A 23,157-nucleotide genomic window follows, 5' to 3' on the forward strand; every position below is an offset into this window, starting at 1 on the left:
GTTAATGCCTTTGTCTTTCTGAAACATACATAAGTCCATTTAAGTAAGTCAGAAGAACCCCATATGATGTAGCATCGCATTCTGCAACTTCTGCGTTGTAATAAATATTACTTTAGTCAAGAAATTGTCCTCTTAATTTCAAAGGGCTCACTCAGTGAAGTAGTTGCTAGTAAGCATGAATAAGAACAGCACAATTTGGCTGATAACCTTTGACTTCCACACAACCGCTCGATGGGTAGATGGTCACCAACTTGCCTAAGGAGTCAGTTTGCAGTACATCTTTGTGTGTAGTCTCTTGTAGTTAYACGGTGAACCTGAAAGGCCAATAGACTCTTATTAGGTGTTTAAACAATCTCCAAGAGTGGAAAATTTTGGTTTGGGAATTGTAAATCATCAGTAAATTGCTCATGTGTGAAATGGAAAGCCATCCTGAGGTCAGCTTCCAGTAAATTCATCCTGAGCTCAGGCAATCTAGAAGCACCTGGCTAAGCCCACTAATTATTTGATTGACTGCTATGACTTCAGAAACAAGATAGGGCTGTCAAACAATAATGATTTAATCTGAACTTTCAAACACTGCTACTTTTTCAAATAAGGAGACCAGTGTAGCAAATGTACCTGCAACAGGGCAGCACAGCCAAACTGTTCTGCAGTGATGGTAGTGCTCTGCAAGGAACACACAGCTTCTTGATCCTATGAGTTGCATGCCAAGATCTTTAGATAGCCGGATTCGCAAGACACGACCCACCACGCTGGAGAGCCAAAAGATAGAAAGCTTCAAAGAGTGATGCAGCTGGCAGTGTTTTCTTAGGGTTTCCATTTCTTCACTGCAGGATGGAGCTGGCTGTGATGGGTGTACAGGTTCACAAGATCAGCCAGTAACATGAGGTTCAGCTACTTCTGCCTAGTATTCAGATTATACAGCAACTTCTGTGGCAGTGCTGGCTTGCTTGTGATTACGAGATATGACCTAAAGACATAGGTTTCCCATTTTCTCTGCTCTACAAGCTAACAAAGGATTAAAAGACTGTATCAAAAAGCATTTGAAAGCTGTGATTCTTTTATCTACTTTTAAGCTATACTTTTTGCTGATTYGCTGAGAGCTCTTATTTCCAACTGTTTGATACAGCTTTGAGCTGTCTTCCCAATGCTATAGGGTTCTAAGGCCATAGTTTCTTACTTGCCCAGTATGCATTTTTCTGAGGGAAAATACTAATGCTGTGTCCCCTATTGATGCTATATGGACTTTATACTGTCAGCATTACGGTCTCAGTTTGATAGGATATCTATAATAAGTGGCTCTGAGATGAAACTTGCTGCCCTCTCTATAGGGTATCTGCAGTAAAAGTGTTCTAAAAGCTGATTACTAAGTTACAGGTGTCCACAAAGACAGCATTTTAATGAGCTTTATTCATTTGTTTCATTACTTCTTAGGAATAAAATGCTCAATATAAAGATTAGATGACTGAAAAAGCTGATGTTTGGAGGTGATACGTGTGCATAAGTTTTTCTCTTTGTTTTTGCTTTTTGAAGTTGCAGGAGTTARGATGCAAACATGAGGTCAAAAAAGTGTGGCTTATGTTTCTCAGTGAATGCTAAGTGTGACTGTCAAAATCTCCAAAAGATTGCAGGGGAGAGGAAAGAGAAGGGAGATCCTGAGACAGCAGAAATGGTATCCTGAAATCATTAGTGAGTAGTGTGAAAGCAYGGAGAATGGGGAACAACCTAAGCAATGGTTTCCCACAAAAACATTGTACAGTATGATTTATAAAAGAACATASGCCTCCTCTGCAGAAAGTAAGGTTGGTTTAGGAAATTGTTTTTTGTTTGGTTTATCCAGTTCATGAATGAATCTCTTCTTTCTTAAGCTGTGATATTCTAGCAGATTCTACCAAGCATGCTTGCTTTCTTATCTGCTACACTCAAAGGCATTTCTGCTATTGCAGCTGTGGAATATGACAATAGAGTGTCCATACGCAAAAGTTGTGCTAAATCATTTTTTGTGCACTTCAAGCTTGGGATCCTTGAAGGAATTCAGAAGAACAGTGTTGCTTGAAAAAAAGGTTCTGTTTAAAAGCAAAATGAAACAGGAGACATGATTGGATTGGACTGCAGGCTGCTTAGACTGCAGTCCAGAGAAGTCATTCTGAAATATAGTATCAGTTTTGAGAYTGATACCCATTGGGATGGAGTAAAGAAGATGGAGCCAGACTGTTTTCTGTGGCACCCAGTGAAAGAACAAGAAGCAATGACACAAATTGAAATACAGGAAGTTCCATTCAAACATAGGAAAAAAGCTTTTTTACTGTGAGAGTGGCTAACAGTGTCTCTCATAACATCCTCATAGACAAGCTCAGGAAGTGGAGGCTAGATGAGCAGACAGTGAGGTGGATTGAGAACRKGCTGAGTGGCAGAGCTCAGAAAGTTGTGATCAGCRGTGCAGAGTCTAGTTGGAGGCCTGTAGCTAGCAGYGTCCCCCCAGGGTCAGTAGTATTGATCCTGTTCAATTTATTCATCAATGGCCCGCATGAAGGGACAGAGTGCACCCTCAGCAAGTTTCCTAACAATACTAAACTGGGAGGAGTGGCTGATACACCAGAGGGCTGTGCTGCCRTTCAAAGGGACCTCAGCACWCTGGAGAGGTGGGCAGAGAGGAACCTCATGAAGTTCAACAAAGGCAAGTGCAGGGTCCTGCACCTGGGGAGGGAAGAAATAACCCACTGCRCCAGTACAGGCCTGGGGCTGACCTGCTGGAAAGCAACTCTGTGGAGAAGGACCTGGGAGTCCTGGGGGACAACAAGCTGACCATGAGCCTGAAGTGTGCCCTTGTGGCCAAGAAGGCCAATGGTATCCTGAGGTGCATTATGAGGAGCATTGCCAGCAGGTCGAAGGAGGTGATGCTCCCCCTTTGCTCAGCCCAGGTGAGACCACCCCTGGAATACTGTGCCCAGTTCTGGGCTCCTCAGTACGAGACATGGAGCTACCAGTTCGAGTCCAGCAAAGGTCCACTAAGGTGATTAAAGGAGTGGAGCTGAGGAGATGCTGAGAGAGCTGAGTCTATACAGCATGGAGAAGAGAGAGCTGAGGGGGATCTTACAAATGCATTTAAATATCTGAAGGGAAGGTGTCAAGAGGGTGGGGACAGACTTTTCTCTGTAGTTCCCAGCAATAGGGTGAGAGGCAGCAGGCACATACAAACACAGGAAGTTCCATCTGAACAYGAGGAAAAACTTCTTTATTGTGACTGAGCACAGGCACAGGTTTCCCATGGAGGTTGTGGAATCTCCATCCTTGGAGCTATTCAAAACCTGTCTGGACATGGTCCTGGGCAGTCTGCTTTAAGTGACCTTGTTTGAGCAGGGATGTTGTACTAAAAGTCCATTCCAACCTCAACTGTTCTATGATCCTGTGGACCTTGGAACATGTTGCCCAGTGAGGTTGTGGAGTCTCCATCCTTGGAGATACTCTAAAGCCATCTGGACACAATCCTGGGCAACCTGTTCTAGTTGACTSTGCTTCAARTAGAGGAGTTGTACTAGGTAATCTTGAGAGATCCCTTCCAACCTCAACTATTCTGTGATTCTGTGATTTTGTAATGGCGTACAGCATCAAAAACAATTTGGGGTAAGAAAAGTTTTCTGAGGATTGACAAACTAATTATTAATTCATTGCAATGTCTTTACTTGTGAATTACTGCCACTACAGCAAAGTTCTAGAGAYTGATGTGAGCCAACAGGAATATGGTTTTTTGCTGTGCTTCCTATAGACATCATTGCTGTTTTATTAAATAAGTTAATTTAGGAGAAATCATCACTGAATTTAGTAACTCTTACATCTGACTTAATTTTTACTAGGAAACTTAAGCTTTTCTAGTAGATTGGACTGTATGTCTACTCAGCATCAAGAATTTCTGCCTTTTCTTTTTCCTCTGCATGACTGGTMTCCTGCCATGCTGATACAATATGAAGACACCAGGGGAAAACATCATTCAAGAATACTATAGTAATTAGTATAACTGTTTTACTTAAAGAAWTATATTGAAAACATTACTCAATCTGTTTTTCTCTTCTCAGTTAGTAGCATCCATCGTGTTTATCAGCTTTGGTGTGGTAGCAGCGTTCTGTTGTGCAATAGTTGATGGAGTGTTTGCAGCACGACATATAGTAAGTACAGTAATTTTGTCATCTTTCATTTTTTGTTACTTATGTAATTTCTAGCAGGAAAGCATTTTGTTCTGGTTTAGCAGCATATTAATCTTTTTGATAATTCTTCTTAGAGATATGTCTTTTGGCAAAAATTGTCAGGAAAGCCCATCATGCCAATACCCAGAGATTTTGCCAGCCACTTACTCAACTCTCAGAGAATTCCAAATACTGAGGTTATATAAAATGATGTAATGACAGGCATGTATAAATTAATACCTGCTTAGGAAAGGAAGGACACTTCAGCTGCCACCAGCMTTTATTTCATTTTGCAGATAGGCTTTGTGAGCATAGTCAGGAATTGGAATGCACCAAACAGTGAAGATCACCAAAAATGCCATTGCTCTCTTTAGCAGGGAAGTGGATTGTGCCAGCACAGAAGGGATCATTTTCGTGGAGCAAAGAGAGCAGAGAGAGTGGAAGGCTTTGGTTAGAGGTTGCGTGAAAGGACGTCTACTGAGAGAGAACAACCCAGGCCTGACCATATACCTGATCAAAGGCATGATCAAGTAACCAAAGTGACTAATATTTCCAGTGTGTCTTCCAAACCCAATCCCCTTTCCTCCAGTAAAACCTGTTACCATCTTTGCTTCAAAAAGACATTTATAGTACTACAGGAGCAGTAGCATTACCAGTAGTTCATGACCACCCATCAGTGTCTAGGCATCCTCCTCATGCCCTAACACCTTTTCAAGGTAGGCACTACACAGACTTAAAACAGACAGTGATTTTTTTGACTCGCAAAGTTTGAATTAAAGTATTAGGCAAGAAGGATCCATCAAGGGAAAAGACAGACAAATTGGAGCATAGGGTGATTTGCACAGATCAGTTTCATATATCAGATACGTATTGTGGGCTGCTCTGTCTTTTATGGTTAAATACCTAAAAATCAATCAAAAGACAACTTCTTAATTAATCTTGAAAAAGTATCAGGACATAATAAGTTAAATGTTATAACAGTTGCTGAGACTCAGATGTACTGTGCTGAATAATACAGCAAGTAATGATGGCCCCACACTGGTACAAAATACCATGGGCCTGAGCATCTTTCTGTTTGTGTTTGTGTTTGTGTCTGTTTTTTTTGTTACTGAATGCATCAGAAGAATTAGGCTCTGGATCATGTGAATCATAAAGCTGTAAAACAGTGGGTTTTTTTTTTCACTCTTTATACCAAGTGTGGGTTTCAAAACCTTGTGTGCATGTCACAAGGAAGGAGACATCTATTGGTATAAACAACAGAGTTGTGCAATGTGAATATGAATACACACTCTGCATTAAAATCATGTTTTGTGCTAAACAGAGCCTACCAGAAACTGAAGCAGCTTRCTTTTATGCTGGTTGGCACTGCTTTTATGCTGCATGAAAACTGGTATGACTTTATTTTTGATTAAGATGGGAGTGTAAGCYTAGGGAGCTTTTCCATTAGAGGCACTTAAAGGAGGGGACAAGCAGATTCCTGCTCACCTTACYTGCTCCTGAAAATTCACAGTGGTTGTGCCCCAGAAAACTATTGCCATTTACTCAGGCTTTGGGCCTGATTCGTAATTTCRTGGGAATCAGACTTATTTTTGGCCTGCTTTGATCTGATCATTAGGAAATGTTCAAATTGCACTTGTATAAGAAGAAAAATGTTAACAACTTGGGTTCTTTTTAAAAAGAATAATTGCATTTCATGCTTACTGAATGCACAGATCACTCTCCCACATGCTATTGGCTTGTAATATTATAGTTTATCTGTTCAAAGCCTTTACCACAATGGGAGTAGCTCCAGTTCAGCATCACTTTGCTGTTCATTGTGACTTGCTTGATTTTCCATGTGTTTCCACTATGCTTTATGGTATGACAGCTTCTTAGTCTTCCCTGATTGCTTTGCAGAGTCTTCAGAAGATCAGTGCCATTCTGWATATAAATATAGTGTGATCTGTAGTCATCCTTTGTGTACAGCATACAGTCCACACTTSGAATGGTTGGAGGATGGATGCAGCAACAGCTGCATTGACTTTATGACTGTGATACAATTATGCAGCTACAACTCCCACTACTGAAGTTAGACACAGTTTTGACTTCTGTAATGCAAGCTACTGTGTCAGAGGACACTGTGTATGCTGAATCTCAAACACAGAGATAAACTTCAGCCCTTTCATATTTCTAGGTGTTTGCTTCATCAGTTTTTACTCTTTTGACTTTAAGTTCCTTTCACATACCTTGTTTAGCTAGTCTGGAAAACTATATTGCTTCCTACCTAAATCTAACAGCAATATCGTATTTGAACATTATCATACTTTTGCCTCTGAAGAAACAGGGTCTCATTTATGATACTTAGGTTTGTATTTACCTCCTCTTTATCAGAGCATAAATAGCTGCATGACTTTTCTTGCTGTTGTGCCATGCCCTTAATGTGTGCTTATGGACATCATCTCATTCTATTCCTCTGTCTAACAAGGAACTTAATAAAATCAAGTGAAATAAAGATGTACATCACCTAATTTTCTGACTGACATACTTGGGGAAATCTGTAGGAGGGTAGTGTAAGGACACTCTCAATTTGTCTTATAATAAAGCTGGGACTTTTTCTAAAGAAGGTGGATCATTAAGACTATGCTGTCATTGCTGCTACATTAGTAATTTATTACCTCTCCTCTGCTTTACTTAGCTAATTTCCTTCAGAAGAAGCAGTAACAATGCAGTACGTCCATTCCCCCAGAGGCTTTTACCAACTGTTTTCAGATTTGTGTTGTGCTCTTAGTACTTTGGCCACTGCCTTTAGGGGATAACTGCTGGAGAATGARACTAAATTATCCTCAAAGAAAAGCCAAACTCCTGGAATGTCAGAGTAGGTGCTTAGGTCTGCATTAAAGCCTTAATGCTTTAATAAGGAGAAGCTGGGCTGTATTCTTTTTCACCTCTGCAGTATCTGGGTCATGATACCAAGACCACAGGCCCCTTCCTTCCTGGAGGAGAACTGCTAGCTGAAGCCAACAAATACAACATCGTCCTTAATATCAATTCAGAATAAGAAGTGTCTCCTGTTTTTAATTTTATTTTTAACTTCATTTGAGTTGGGAGAGATGCTGAGAAGACAAATCACAACAGTATAGATTTTTCTGAGTGTGTACCTGCTTTTGAATGGAGACTATTACTGTTGCACATTTTCTCCTGCTCTTATAAAACTGCAGATGGAATTATAAAATACTTTCTCTATTCTGTTTTCTTTTCAAGAAGGCATAAAATTGACAAAAATTACTCCTGGGAGGGGGTGTATTTCAAAAAAGAGATATTTAAATTATTTAAGACTTGTTTAAAAACCTTTTGTTTAACGGAAAGCTCTGGAGCACAGCACTTATAAAATTAAAACACTGGAAGAAAAGTAGTTTGATTTAAAGTAGCACTAGCTTATCTGAAAAATAGTACAGATGTAATTTACTGTGTTAAGTTAATTTTGCCATTGGCCCCTTCAGCTGCACACTTCACCTTCAAGGAAAAAAAAGCCAGAATCAAATGCAACAAATCAAACCAAGAATTAATGTTCAGTGATGTGATGATTTTTAGCTTCATGGTTATCCATCAGGCAGAACCTAAAATAGCCAGCAACAAGAAATCCACTCAGGAGGTAAGGAAATTACTCTACAAGAGCATTTTGAGGAGGTCAGGAAGATGACAGGTAGCTAGAGCATGGACAAACATTTTAAGCTGTGGAGATGATTCCTGTGTATCATCTTTTTACATACTTAACTGGGAATCAGAAAACATTAATACTGACATGTGGGCTAGTCACATTTTCCTGTAGTATGGGATAAAAAGAAACTCTGACATGCCTGAAAGCTCTGGGAGAAACCCAGGGCTCAGGGGAAGTTTCCTCTGACTATGAGAACGGTTCTTTGGTCTTGTGCATAGAGTGGAATTTACAGACAACATCAGGGCAAATTTATAAGAATAGACAACTAAAAGGTGGATCAGAGCTGAAGAGCTTGGGATATCGAGAATGAGAACACCAAAAGATGTGTAAGTGAAGCTGCAACTTGTGACTGTTGCCCTTATCCTTTCTCTGGGCACCTCTTTGGTTCTGTCTTCTCTATAATGATTCTTCAGCTAGTTCAAGGCAGCAAAAAGATTTCATCCTAAACCTTCCCTTCTGCACATTCAACAAGCCCTGTTTCTTCAGTTTGTCCTGGTACATCATGTTCTCTAGATTTCTGGTCATCTTAGTGGCCTTCTACTGGTCTTGCTGCAGTTTGTTCATATCTTTCTTGTATTGGAGAGGGACTAAAATAGGACACTATACTCAGATGTGGCCTTATGAGGGTTCATCAGAGGGGAATAATCATTTCTGCTAGTCTACAGGGTATGTTCTTGCTAATGCATCCCAGTCAAACTGCCTACTAGGCAACTGGTCATCACTGCTGCAAGACCCCCTTGCTAATTTATGTTCAGCTTGTCCACAGGCACCTCAGTTCTTTTTTTTGCAGAGCTGCTACCTAGCCAGCTTGAATTGTTGTGTGAAGTTTTTCCATCCTAGATGCAGGATTTTGCATTGACATTGTACTAAAACTAAAAGAATACAGTCAAGGGATTTAGATTCAGGTTCAGCCATTTTTAAAGAGGCATGAAATTTCTCTCCTAAACTTGTATCACTGACAGAAAAGAGTAAAGAGGTTTGAATGCTGTATTAATTGCCATTTCATTAACATTTTGGCTTTCTTTTAAACATGATTTGAGCTGAATTTTCTGTGTTTATAGCACTTAAGTCTTTGATAATGACCCCTGTGTACCTTGTTGTTAATGACTGGTACATCCGCTTAGCTGAAATTCTATTTTAYTGCAGTTTATGGCCAGGCATGAACTTGCTTTAAAAGAAAGTGATTTTTAAGAGAGTCTGGTTTTATGTGCTGCAGTGAAGGGACAGCATAAATCAACATATAGGAATTGCTGTGYGTATGTACTCTGCTATCCCCTTGTTATTGGAGTCTTGTTCCTCTGCTACAGAGAACTGTAAGGTCTAGTAAAAAGTTTGGCCAAGAGGTGTGTGGCTAAAGTATCTTAAAAGTTCTTCCAAGTTGTTCAGCTGTTCTGTTTTCTTCCACTTGATTGTGGGGGCTGTGAATGGCTGAAGCATTATCAGCTGGGTAATTACATATAGCTTTGTAAGTTTAGAAACTAAACTTGAAGTATTTGTCTTCTCTTCATGCATGTTAAATCAGTATACTGTTTAGTAAGAGTGGAATTATGTAAAYTCACTTTCTGGGAAGAGCAGAGACTTGATGGGAAGGTGAGTCTTACTCTGGAGGTTGCTGATGGGAATTCACCTCTGGTTAGTAGAGCTCAAAAGTTGCCATACTATGTGATGGAAATATGGTAGCCCTATCCAGTGAACAAATAGTTACATTATAAAACTGCAGTTCCAGTCAGTCCCAGGAAAAACTAACATTTGAGTGGATGTGAGTTTTAGTTCTTTCAATTTTTCTTAAAGAATTTAGACCRGGACTATTTTGCCTTGTGACTCCCAGTTCTGGCAGAAATACTGCAAATACAACCCTTCCTCCCATGGGAAGCTGCCTATAGTTTTGGATCTTGATCCTTCTGCTTTGAATTTATTTGCAGTCACAGTGTGACAGTGCTGATGTGTCTGTACACTCGTGCAGTTCAGCACATGACCTGCCTGGAACTGTGGAGCTCCAGATTGAACTACTGTGGGCCCTAAACATGTACACATTGCTGCGAACATCATATTCTCTCTGGCCTCTGCTACAGCTACAGACCTGTTCAGGAAGGTGAATGTTGCCTTTTTCTCACAGAAAACATGTGGAAAAATATGTTACTAGTTATGTGGTATTTTATGCCTTTAGTCTGAGAAGCTGCAAAATCATACGGCCAGTGGCTGTGCACACAGGATCAACGAGCAGCAGTGAAACTAAATGAGTTGTTCTCTCTCCATTCAGTTGCTAAGAAGATAGACTGTTTATTCTCAAGCCTCTGCTCTTTTCTGCTGTCTTTTAGTGGCTGGGACTGTTGTGGGCACAAGCGCAACCCTCCTATAAAGTCAGAAAGGGGAATGCCCTGAGTTGGGAGAGTTGAGACACTGTTGCCTCAGCAGTGGAGAACAGGCTCAACAAAACTGCCTTGTCCAGGTTACCATCTAGGGAGAGCATTCAGGAAAGCATCAGGAACCAGATTCTCAGGGCATTGATCAGAAAGCCCAATCAGTATGTTTCAGAGCTGATTAAATAGTGCATTGCTGATGAAGTCTATCCCTGCTGAGTTACAGTGAGCACTGGTGGAGCTGGGAGAAACATAGGGCTTGAGAGTGCAGAAGAAGTATCAAATGTTAGACTGGAAATTCCCAAGGCGAAAGTCCAAGTGGATGGATTTGATAGGACACTGAGCTGCTTGGTGCTCTAGCTTCCTTCACAAGGAGCTGCATAAGGCTCCTGAGGAGCGCAGCGAAGCTACATGAGCAGTCTGAGTTTTATCAGCCTCAGCAAACATCAGATTTTTTAGTGTTTTATGGGTTACAGAGTACTGTGGCTCAGGTCAGCTGTCTGAGAACAAAAAAAATCTCTGTGAGCCAACTGAGATAGGGTGGCTATCAAAAAGTGGCACCCTCCTTCCCCTGGCTTCATGTTTCTGCCTCCTCTCTTGTATATCAGTACTAAGGCTCATGAGACTGCCTGGGGTCAGACTGAAGGGAAAAAACATGTCATATGTGTTTTTCCCCCTGCTGAATTGGTTGCTCATCTAGTTTATCAGGCAGACACAGAGGTGTCTGCCAGCACAAGGCGAGAGGTAAGATATTGCTATAAGCACAAGTGTCCAAGCAGGGATGCCTGTGCACTAGCAAGCTGCACACTCTTTGTTGCTTCCAAGTAGGCAAATGCTGGACATACGTGTTCAAGAGTTGGTGTGTTTTGTGGCACCATCTGGTGGTTGTACRTGTAATGGCCAGGAATGTCAAACCTTTTCTTTGAAGTTTCTTGTGCAGATTACAGAAAGGCAGCCAAAAATTGCAGCAGGGGTTCCCTGGCAGCTTTGCTGATAAAGACTGCATTTATGCACTACGATGGGACTTCATAAAGCCATGGCTTGTCTCAAGCCCTACCTTTATGCCTCAAAGCCATGCACACTTCAGGCCAGGCCTTGCAGATCTTTTAAGAAGCCATTTGAAAATGTTCTAAATGAGTCTGTTGGCCTCTTATTTAATAGAAAAACAAATAGCTGTATTTCATTTCTAACGAAGTTGTTACCTTGACAACTGGCAGTAGAAGACTCAACTCCAACAATAAGTAATTTCTCATCTCAATTAAGTTATTCTTACTCTTCTCTGGAGGAAAATCCTAAATGCATTTTACTTTCTCCATGCTGCTACATGAGACAAAATTACAGCTAATTACTTTTAATTTCATTTCTATCCTRCATGATTCATTAATATAATAGCATGGCACAGCATATACCATAAAGAGTTTGGGTTTTTTAGCAAGAGTGAGCACTAATCATGTCTAACTGAAAGCTAGCACTAGCTCAACAGTGRTGTTTATACTGAAGATGTTCAATTTCAAAAGGCATGCGTTGTTTTACCTTTAGTGCAGAGCTCTCAGACACTTTTCTTCATTATCACTGAAGGTCCACCAAGGTGAAGAATGTTTTATTGATGAGCTTCTTAAATACAAAGTGCTTTAGTTAGCATACAGTGCATTTTTAAGGCAATGGTCTATCATCTCGGAGTATTAAGTACTAGTATTAGATCTTGCATCTAACAGTGAAATAGGAAGCACAAAACACCTTCCTACAGTACCAATCAATTACAAAAGGGAATTTATTCTTTTTTGTTTTAAGAGATGGAGGAAGGAGGACACTTGCAGCCAGCTTAAGTCATTCTTCCAAGATTTCTCTTTTCAACTACAAGATGACTACGTTCACGTAACAATTATGCTCATGCATCCAGATGCAGCTGGATGTACTTTAAATCAAAACATAACTGCTCTTCCTTGATCCTCATAGTCCAGACAGAGAAAGAACTCCTCATGCTGGATAGGTCTGCATCCTAATTTGGAGAGCTCTGGAACAAGTTATAGACATCTGCAGATGGAAACTCCACCATGCTGACTGCTCTGGTGCACACTCAACAAGCAAAATCATCTCCTTTTAAGTGAAGGTCCCCTCCACAGTAACTGTGATTACATCAGTGCTCTTGTAGGTTAGTATGTTTTTCCCAGAAGAATCTTCCTTGGCCAAAGGAGGGCTCTCAGGATGCCTTTTTGCCATGCTAGTACTTATAGGTGACAGGCACAGACAAGAGTGGACAAAAAGAACATAGCTGTAGGATGGAGCTGCTGGGTTCTGGAGGGCAGCAGATCTGAAGAGGGATTAAGCATCAATGTGGTAAAAAGTCTGAACATAAAAGCATGATGTCCCAGGGTGATGTARCTAAGTGAGCTAAGATGACCCCTGAATTAGTGGGCTGTAATGCCCACTAGGATGAGGAAGTTGGGTTATCTATAATGACAGGCATTTTATAAGTATTAGTAGCCACATCTACTATGCTGCTATGCAATAAACTCAAGTATCAGACCCCTGCTGAATTGTTAGCTCCCATTTCAGCTCTGTTTTAGACCACCCCCGTAAACTCTCTTCAAAAGAAACCTGCACTACATGGTTTAACGAAGCTATGTGGATGAGTCCACTTGGTCTCAGACTTGGAGATCAGTCCCTGCCTCTCTTTATTTGGCAATACAGAAATAGTCTGTGAGACTATTGCTAGATTACTGACTCCAGCTCTGGTGTTTCTCTGTGCTTCACAAAGGATGTTGTCAACTTGGAAGGAATTTAGACAAAAAATGTTCGAAGTTTAGAGCAGCACCTTCTAGCAACAGAGCTCAGAAGTTTCATTTATTTTATTTATAAAAGAAACTGTTGAGAAGTGAATTGATCTTGGCCATTGTAATGTATCTACATAATCAAAGGCTCAGAGAGGGCTCTKTAGTCTGTTACACAAAAGCTTTTAAGTGGAAATAATGTGCAGTAAATGGAAGTCAATGCTAGAAAGATTCAAACCATAGAATAGACACAGTTTTGATGGTAGTAGTCCTGAAATACGGGAACAGCTTTGTCAAGGATATGGAGGGTTCTCCATCACTGAAATCTTTAAATCCAAGGTGCCTTTCTATGTGATTTCATGAAGCTTAGGCAGATGTTATGAACTAGATGCCGATATTGTGAGGTAAAACTATTTAGTCTGTATTATTCAGCAGGTCATTCTAGAGCAGCGTCTCAAAAGAAGGACTATTTCTATGGTCAGGTAAAAACTCATGTTGTCTCTTGTCAGCAGGTTTCCCTGTGCTATGCCAAGACCTGTTTGCTGCTAGAAAATATTTAGGAGTTTACRGTTTGGTTGAAAACCATTGATAAAGATTTCTGATCCACATTTTCTGGACTTCAAATCTGCAAAGGAAACATAATATTTAACATGAGCATAATTGAAATAGTATCTCTACTAAAAAACAGTGTTCCTTAGGTATCAGATAATACCCAAGAAAGCCCAATAAAGACTCTTCTGGATGCATTGAAGGGCTTGTCAGAAAAACTGTCAGCTTGCTATTGTCAGAAAAACTGTCAGCTTGCTAGTGTTTTCTAGGCTAAAACATAGAGCACAAGCACTGTATGAGGGGCAGGAGAAAACTTCAGAGTATTTTTCTGAAGAGTCTGTGGTCTGATGTTCCTCTGCTTTTGGCCAAGTACTGCACATACAGCCTGAGTATATTGATATTACAGAGAAGCTGGTAAGGTAGTTTAATTTAGTTGCCAGACATTTTCCAGCAATGAAAGTAACTGCAACCCTTTTTTGGAGAACCTCCTAAGATCTTCCCCTCCCATTTGCAGCATGTCTCATATTGGCAGGGAGAAAGCCCTCTAGTTGTACAGCCCCTTTTTTCTTTCTTCYGTGAAATTCCTTTCAGGTTTAGTCGAGTTGAAAATTCTTAAAAATCCCTTTTTCTTCCCTGCTGTGACTTGTTTTGCTGAGGGAAAAGAGCTTGCACTCTGACAACCAAATATAAATGTCTAAAACATTAAACAGCACACACATTGTGTTTGGAAAGARCAATTCTCTTGTCAATGGGAAGAAAAAAAAAAAGATATCTGGTTTCTTTCCCAGCTGCATCTCTCTATATCACCTGCCACATGGTCTCCTCATTCCATACTGCAACCCTCAGGACAAGGCAATAGAGAGAAGACTGTCTCAGGCCCTCCTGGCTCTTCATATAGGCCACTGTAAATGACAGAAGCCTTCACTGTTGGGGAAGCAAGGACTCATCTAGCTTTCCCTAGCACCATGGCACAAATAAACAAACTTCATTGGCTTTCCCTTGCTGAAATTTAGCACCTCATATTGAGATTCCCCTTTAATGTCATTGGTTTGGTAGGTCAAGCTGCAGTAGTGAAGCTTTGAGGTAAAACTTCCTTGAAGATGCAATAAAGGACATCCTACTACATTTGCATGCAATAAAGAGGGAGTAAGACTTCTCTTTTATTTTACTTTAAAATAAATTGATGATTTGCACTCTAAGGAAATATTACAGGAATGACATGCGTATGTAAGTATATGAAAGTTAATGGTTAAATATCACTGCCATTAAATTACTTGACCTTGTCTCACAGAAAGCACAAGGTCAATGCACAGCAGAGCAGAACTTCTAGTAAATGAGGGTAATAGGAAATCTGGCACTTCCTATTTCTTTGGCTTTTAAACTTAAATCATTTTCTTTTAGCTTTGCTTTCATTGCAATTAGTTAGATGCAGACTCCATTGATTATTTTGTAAATTAGCCATAGAGAAACAGAGGGAAGTTCTGCACATTTTACTCACATAATTCCACAGAGAGAAAGTGAGCAGGATTTGCTTCATGTTTAAAGTGGCACAGATACTCTAGTTTCCATAGGTTGTAATCTTCTGCATCTGTTCARTGCACTACATGACTCCTCTACACCCAAAAATCAGTTTGGATGGTGGGAATTGGTTTAGCTTTGTTGAATTAAGACCTTTATTGAATTAAGAGCTGGGATCAAAATGAATTATTTCCATGTTTGTCCTTACTTTGCAAAGCACTAGCCATCATGAAATCTATGCAAAACATACAAAGTAGGTTAATAACAATTTAATCATGMAAAAGGTGGTGACTGAGGCAAAGATCTTGCAGTCTGCTCTGAAAAGTATAATCTACTTCCCTTTTATGGGCTGCCAGCAGAAAAGAATTTCCTTCATTGTTTCCTGTTCTCAGAAGCGTTTCCAGGGACTATAAACAGGTAGATACAATAGATACTCTGTCAGAAAAAAATCAGAGCTTCAAAAAGATAGAGGGGGAAAGTAGTAGTAGTTGCAGAATTAAGAATTAATGGCAGTAATACTTCACATTCTTTTCCATCATTTAAGTGAAAACCAGTGCTTTSAATTGCCCTGGACAGAAATTAGTGAGGTGAACAGAGGAAAAGGTGCCATTTATTCACATTGATCTAAACCAGCAAAGCACAAAAAAAATCCTTAAATTCTATTAGAGTAAAAATTTAGGACACTTTTAAGTGTGTGCTGCAGTTTGCCCGAGCAAAAGGTTTAAAGAGACTAGAGGTTTTATTTGTCTGATCTTTAAGAAGAAACCATGATAGGTAGGAGTAATAATATAATGTAGCAGAAATTGGTGTCTGTGGTTGGCTGACTGTATGGCTACAAATAGTGTTCAGTATGTTCTCAGGTATTCAACAAATTTTTACTGAGGATCATTTACAACTCTTTAGAKCATATGAAAAGATGTATTGTACCAAAATAGTTAAATTATGGAAATCTATGCTTGCAATTTATTTAGTTAGTCTGTGGTGAGAAATTCCAAGTTTTAAAAAGTGTGTCTATAAGATTTCATACATATAAAAKAATTTCTACAGATCCTGCCCAGAATTTCCCTGGGCATATGCCTCAGTGCAGTTCTCTCCATGCTCCCACATACCAGAAGATGCAGTGTTTTTCATCTTTGGAGCATAGAACACCATGTATATGATCTGAAATGCACTTAGGCTTCAAAATGATGAGCCAGTGGAGATGGGGAAAAGCTCATGGTACCTGAACAACCAACATATGCATGAACATGAATAATTGTTTAGACTGTCTTAATCTTATAACTTATGTCTCCCCCATTTCTCCCAGGGCTTCTACAGTGAACCCTTTACTCTCTACTGTTCATATTTAGGGGTCTAGTCCTGCACTTCCTTTCACTTGGGCAGACCCTTTCACCATGGCATCTAGTGTGCAGTGATGTCTGTCAGTGGGGGACATCCCTCTACAGGCATGACAGACAGCTTTGATGGCAAATTCCTGGGCATAAACACCTACTTTATGTGTTTTCTGYGCAATGTCTGGCATAAAACTTCAGTACACCAGGATGTTATTATATTGCCTAGATTAWAATGGGGGACATTTAAAAACCCCTGTCAGTGTTTTGCTATGCCCTGAAAATTAAAAGCAACAGTGTTTCTCACTGCAGTATTAAGATTCAAGTATTTTGWTTGAATACATGTTGTTCCATTAGACACATTTGATGTAGCCTCTTTTCCTTCTCCTTAATGTAAATTAAAACCCAAGAATATCATAAATGTAAAAAAACCCTATGTTTGAGTCAGCAAGATATTTAGTACTTCAGCTGTGTAAAGGTTAGTTTCTTACAAAGTGGCAGTKCCTGCAGTAGTACACTTAGAGACCCATATATTCTTATCTATTCTAATAGTATTAARGCAAAAGGGGAGGAGGAGGGCTGTACTTCATATTATATTACATTACATAGTTACATTAACAGAAACAGAATAAACAGTTCTTGCATTCTTGTGAAAAAGATAATTACTCACATGACACATCATCATTATAATCAAGACAGAGCAATCAGTTCATATAACAAACCCTATAATCAAGGTAATGTAATAAGTGTAAGTAATCAACTGTAATAAGCAATTAAATATGTAATTGCATCAAACAATAACTAAAATTACAGCTTTGAATAATATCAGCTAACCGTGTCATGAGAAACCTAAAAGCCAATGGGAAGCCTAAGATTTTAACTACACAAAAGCTATTACAGGTATAATTGGGAGGTCTRCTGCTTGACCATGAGAGACATTAGATACCAAAACTTGGCGAAAGAAAAGTACTCCTCTTCCCAGTGCCAGGCTTGGATTTACAGAAGGTCTGGTGTGTTAAGGGAGTAGTTGTCCCCCCTGGAGGTTTTTGTGGCCCCCAAATCTCCAGTGCAGCCAGAACGACTACCTCTAATGCCAAACTGGTTTGCAGCACAGCAGAACATGCAGACCCCCAAGCTGATGGGGATGTCACTCCACAGCTGTGCACACACCGCTCTTCTTCCTGCCCCCACCTACACCTGTGTTGATTAGAGGTGCTCGGGCTGCTGGCACCTGCATGAGTAAGTGCAAGGGAGGTAGGTTTTGCTTTCTTTACTCATCCTGCTGCACTACACACGCTGGTGAAGGCTGATGGGACTCTTTTGTTATCTTCAGGCCAGACAAAAGGTAGCCAAAAGCAACTGAAAAAATATTTGAATAGGATTTAATCTTTTTCCTAATAGAACTATATCCATCCAAACACAGACCTCTCTGTAYGCATCAGCTAGCAGTGGATCCTCTCCAGCATCTGAAGGCTTTTCATTTGGCTGCAGTGGTACTACAAGCCCAGAAATCTTCCCCAAATAAAGAAGGCTGAGTCTGAGGCTACCACTACAAAATGAAACATTTTAAATGGAAGAAAAACCTGTTAGGAAATATGAAGTGGGACAAATCCGGGTATGTGGCCTTTCAGCTGTGACAGTGTGCAGCTGCTTTTTGAGTGTTTGGTGCCTAGGAAGACCTGAAACTATTGTCTACTGCTTCTAAGCGTTCAGAGAAGAAAATACTGTAGGACTTGGTCTTTCAAATTAAATAGAAATTCTAAAAAGAGCTCATGGAAAGCATAGCATAAAATAGATCTGGTCTGTGAGAGAAAAGAAGTGTTTAAGCCATACCAGCTGCTTTTCCTATTTTCAGCACTGGATTTAGATTATTTCCTAATAGCAGACAAGACAGACAAGGTCCGTAAACTGGAAGAAGATTACCTTCTAGCTTATATTTATGCAGGGTGTACAGGGAAACACAAGAAAAGATAAGCAGTGACTGCACTCTACAGTGATTCTCACATCGTTGCCCTCATGGCATGACATCACCCAAAGAATTTTAAATAAATACTGTCCTGACTACATCCTAAGTATCTAAACAAAGCTGGAAGCAAATTATTTGTACCAGGGGATCATTAATGTCTCTTAGTTGCAGTAGGAGTAGGATAGCTTGGCTGTTGAAAGGTTTGCCCCACCATAAGTTTGAGAACCCTGACTTGCAAGGCAGGGACAATACATGTAGACATTGAATCAACACACAATAATCAAGTGCACAGCTTACGTCAAAAGAGCATGTAAAAATCTATTTATAAGGCTTAGAGACTCAATACTTTGTTAATTATAGGCCTCTTTCCCTGGTGAATGCTGAATTTTGAAAAAATGCTAAAAATTTTGAAAACTTTGGTTCATAGAATTGGTAAGGTTGGAAAGGACCTCTGTAGATCATCTAGTCCAACTCTCAAGCCAGTGGCCCATATGGGGATCAAACCCACAACCTTGCACYATGCTCTAACCAACTGAGCTAAACCTTGCAGCCCCTTGGCAGTAGCATAACCTCAGGGCCAACCTGATGCACTAAAGTAGGACTGTGGGAGTCCAAAAATGGCTTGCTCCTTTTTTTCTGCAGTGACCCTTCCAGACCSCATGCACCAGGCACTGTAGTCTCCCTGACTGTGTCCATGACTTTCTGTGTTATGAGTTAAGATCATGTGCATAAGGAGACAAACTACAGAGCAAAAATTAGGGAACAAGCACCAAAAGAGTAATGGTATCACTGGGAGGAAAATTGTGAAATGCAAAAATGAGTAGACTTGGAGGCCCACTTAATGAATGAAAACAAGACGGACATTTGAGTTCAAAAGCTGCTGATGAGCTGAGCATTAGGGACAATGAAATAGCAGCTGTTAATAATCTAGAAAAGACTCTCTTGGTAGATAGACAAAACACAAAGCAAATAAGAATTATCAGTACAGTTATTTTTTTTCCATAATTGATTGTTCTTTCCCAACTTCCCAATTTCATTTCAAATAACACACATTTTTTCTTTTTTTTTCTTTTTTTTAGAATTGCTGTYTTGCAGATTTCTCTCCACAGAATCACAGAATTCAGGGCTTTATTTTCTAGTAGCTGTCTGGACTACTTATCAGAATGTTGCTTTTTTTAAAACATGGGGTTTTGCAGCAACCACAGTATTCCAGATTATCAGTCACATAATCAGCAATTTGTTAAGCATTTGGATGTTTAAGTAAATGCAAGAGAGATGGAGGTGCAGCAGCTGGTTCAAGTCTCTGTGCTTTTAACATCTGTAGCCCTGACTGAAGGAGCATATCTGCTCAACACAGTACAGCAAAGGCGCAGAGCTGCTGTGTGGCGCTCCTATAAGAGCGGTCCCTGATGTTGATGGGCAAGAAGAGAAACCCATGGAGGTGGCTGCTGGCCTGCACAGGGAGGCACCTTCCCCTGGGAGCAGACATGCGTGGCCCAGAAGTTCCTACGGTTGGGCTGTGACCTCTTTTCTCTTAACTGCTCTGTGAAATGCAGAGGTTTTTAAAATAATACCATTACTTACACACATAAYATTAAATGAGGCATGTGAGGAGTAGTATTTTAACAGTTATCTGTGTATGTACAAACTACRTATGCAAAAATTTAACTTTGCATGAACTATTAGTAAGGCATTCTGTTGGTCTACCAGGAGATCAAAGGTTCTTTATCAAGCACAAGAGAAGATACGAGTTTGTAAGAATCTGGCCAGTTAAAAATGATTATTGTGATTAGTTTATTTGTTTTCCATCAGCTTATGTGAGTCAGTATTTGGAAATCAGGAGGTTATTGTTTCCACTCTTTTTGTAAAATAGTGAATTTATGCAAAATAATTTTGTTCTGAAAGCCTCTTCTGGTCTTGAAATTGGACAATGAAAACCAAATTGCATATTCAGCTGTGAAGGAGAAAAGCTGAAAACTGTTATCACAAAAACCCCCTTGCTTCTGATTCCAGAAGGTATAATCTTATGCTTTATGTAGGAGTTGCAAGGTACAGGGGCATACAGAAATATGAGGTGTTTTGTTTCTTACAGCTGGTAGCTCCTTGCTGCAGTATTGAGCATATGTACTTTTTACCCAAATATTAATTAGTGCATTTCTTGTCACAGCCAACATAGAAGTTGTTTGTAACATTTTAAAAAATACACAAAATTATTCTTGTTTATGTGTGAAAGCACAAAAGTGCTTATACTGATCACTCTTTAAGATTCCCTAGGAGCTCTTAGCAGTGGCGTTCCTTAGGAGACATTCATCTGTCTCATTGGGAATGTTGTTGAAAAAGATTGTGAGATGGTTCTTGCACAGGGAGATGTAGAATAACCAAAAATCTGGAACACTTCTGCTCATTTGTATGGGGTGGGATACAATTGGCTTGAGCTCAGGGCCCCTCACAGTGACCCAATCTGTCTGCTTTCGCAAACTCCTCCGATGCTGGTACCTTCTTTCATGAGAATCTTCTCTCTTTGGTCTGAAGTCTCTCCGGGCTGGGTGCTCCCCTGTGCCTGTTGTGCAGATACAGGCACTTTCATGCCTCCAGCTACAAGGACAGTAAGTGTTAAGTAGACAGATACCTGTGCTTCATCTAGCTCTCAAGAAAAGCCTAAAAGCAAGTTGCTATAAYGTCTGTTTGTTCATATTTACATGTCTGTGTTCAAAAAGTTACCWGTCAGTCTGGTCTTGAAGGGAGCAATAATCTCCAGGAGCACCCTGTTGCTGGCATGTGGCTGAGCTGGCATTGAAGAATGATGTTTCAGCTTGCTTTTAGAATTAAACTTGAAAAATCTTGGCACCTCCCTTTCCTACTCACTGCTAGCTATGCTWTAGATGAAAAAGACCTAGAAAAATGTAGTAGTAAGAAACAAGCAGAAAATGAACTATTTCAAGTTAATGAGCCGCCATAACCGTAAGTCTGGTTTTGGACTTTTCAGTTTTATCTRTGTTAGTCTTTTACATGTGCTTAAGACTGTTCTGTGGTCCCCAGGCCAGCTGGCATGGGATGGCCCACGTCCTTACTGTTTGAGTCTCTTAGAGTCACAAACAGCATGGCAGTGTCCACATTGCTCGTTGAGAATGGTCCTTGGCCCAGGCTAATTCCCAAATCATGCCCAGGAGTTATTTTGGAAGAGTGATAGTTCACTCAGGCCAAAGCTATCACACGCACTGTTTTAACAACTTAATGGAATAGATGATCGAGTTTCAGGCCTGGGAACATTCCCTGGCACCAATGAATCTGCTTCTATCAATGCAGCCATGGAAGCTAAAACTAAATAAATACTATCATCCTTGGAAAAAAACCTCTCAGTCTATAATTATTTTAATAAATTATTAGTAATATTCTGCGACTGTAAAGTATGAGATAAATTTCAGTTAATACAGTTTATGCTATACCTCACTTTTCAGAAAGTGGACTTAAACATAAGRGAAATGGAATTTTCCCTATGTTATCCAAAATATATGCATTCTCCAAGGGAACAAGAGCTGGAATAGAAAAATCTGCTTTCCATACCTCAGTTAAAAGCCATACAACTCCCTCCCCCAAAGATGTTATACCAAATCCACAGAAGATACTGTTCAAAGAATACTTTTCTTACAAAAATAATGCATTGAAGTGCTGCCACCCTTAGAGCTTTTTTCTTTCTTTCTTTCTTTTGTTTTTTTGTTTTTGTTTTTTGTTTTTTGGGTTTTTTTGCTGTGTGCTCTTAAAAGAAAGCAACCAGTGAGACCAAAATCCTCTATATTTGGACCAAATTCTTCTCTTTCGTGGCATAAAGCCTTCCCTCTTACCTGTCTGTTTATCATTCCTAGGTTCTAATACACATGCAAATAAAATACTGAAATAAAAAACATGGAATAAGATTATGGAAAACTACAGCTTGCTCTGCAGGTTTCAAGGCTGACYGATTGTGATTTGTGTGAAGTTAAAGGAATCTGGGTGTCCAGACTTTTTCTGACACCTCTGAAAATTTTAACCCAAATTTTGCTGTGRCTAATAATAAGCCCTGTGGGAGCAATGCTAGTCAAATCCCAGAGGCTCACAAATGTTCTTCAGTAGCCTGATCTTAGAAGGTGCTGAGGCGAAGTCCTGTTTTGGCTGAATTCAGCAGCAAGCCTTCCTTTGGCTTCAGTGCATCAAGCTTTCCTGGAGTGCCACAAGTTCAAAAGTATCTCCCAACATAGCCCATTACAGGACCAGATATTAGCAGGAACTTCCTCAACCCCTGTTGTTGGAGCAGAACTATGTAATACCTCCCATTAATATGTAATATTAATATAGTAATATCTAATAAATAATGTATTCCTCTTCTGCTTCTTTGAGTAACTGCCTTTAACTGGAGATGGGCAGGTGGGAAAGATTTTCTAGCTACAGCTGTGCTGATAAATGTGCAGGACAAACACTAGTAGGCTGACAAAATGATGAAGAATCCTGTATAGAAACGTGGTTGTGTACTTAGGTTTGTTTACTGATGTAAAGGAGAAGTGGTTGGGGTTTGTTCAGTCCTTCTGAGATCTGGAAAAGATGAGTTCTTAGCTAATTGTGCTTGCCTTTGTTGTGGTTATTTGGTATCCATGTTACACAGAGCTTAGGAGCAGTAGTCCTCTTTCCTGCTGTGTGTGTGCATATTCAGGTCTTTTTATTATATTATGATATTTTACTTTATGTATGAGTGTGTGTATAATGTGCAGATATAGTCAAACTGCCATAAGTCTAACTTCAGAAAATGTTGT

At 39.9% G+C, this 23,157-nt stretch overlaps 1 protein-coding gene across 1 annotated transcript in view; it reads left to right on the plus strand.

The window, feature by feature from the left end:
* Positions 1-23,157, plus strand: part of TMEM255B (transmembrane protein 255B) — an 80,943-nt gene that overhangs the window by 32,493 nt on the left and 25,293 nt on the right. The window contains exon 4 of the mRNA XM_085320801.1: positions 4,074-4,163. Coding sequence (XP_085176927.1) covers positions 4,074-4,163 — 90 coding nt within the window. The remainder of the gene's footprint in view (positions 1-4,073; positions 4,164-23,157) is intronic.

Source organism: Rhea americana, unplaced genomic scaffold (genome assembly GCF_003343005.1).
Source record: "Rhea americana isolate MKP2758 unplaced genomic scaffold, rheAme1 scaffold_66, whole genome shotgun sequence".
Taxonomy (NCBI): Eukaryota; Metazoa; Chordata; class Aves; order Rheiformes; family Rheidae; genus Rhea; species Rhea americana.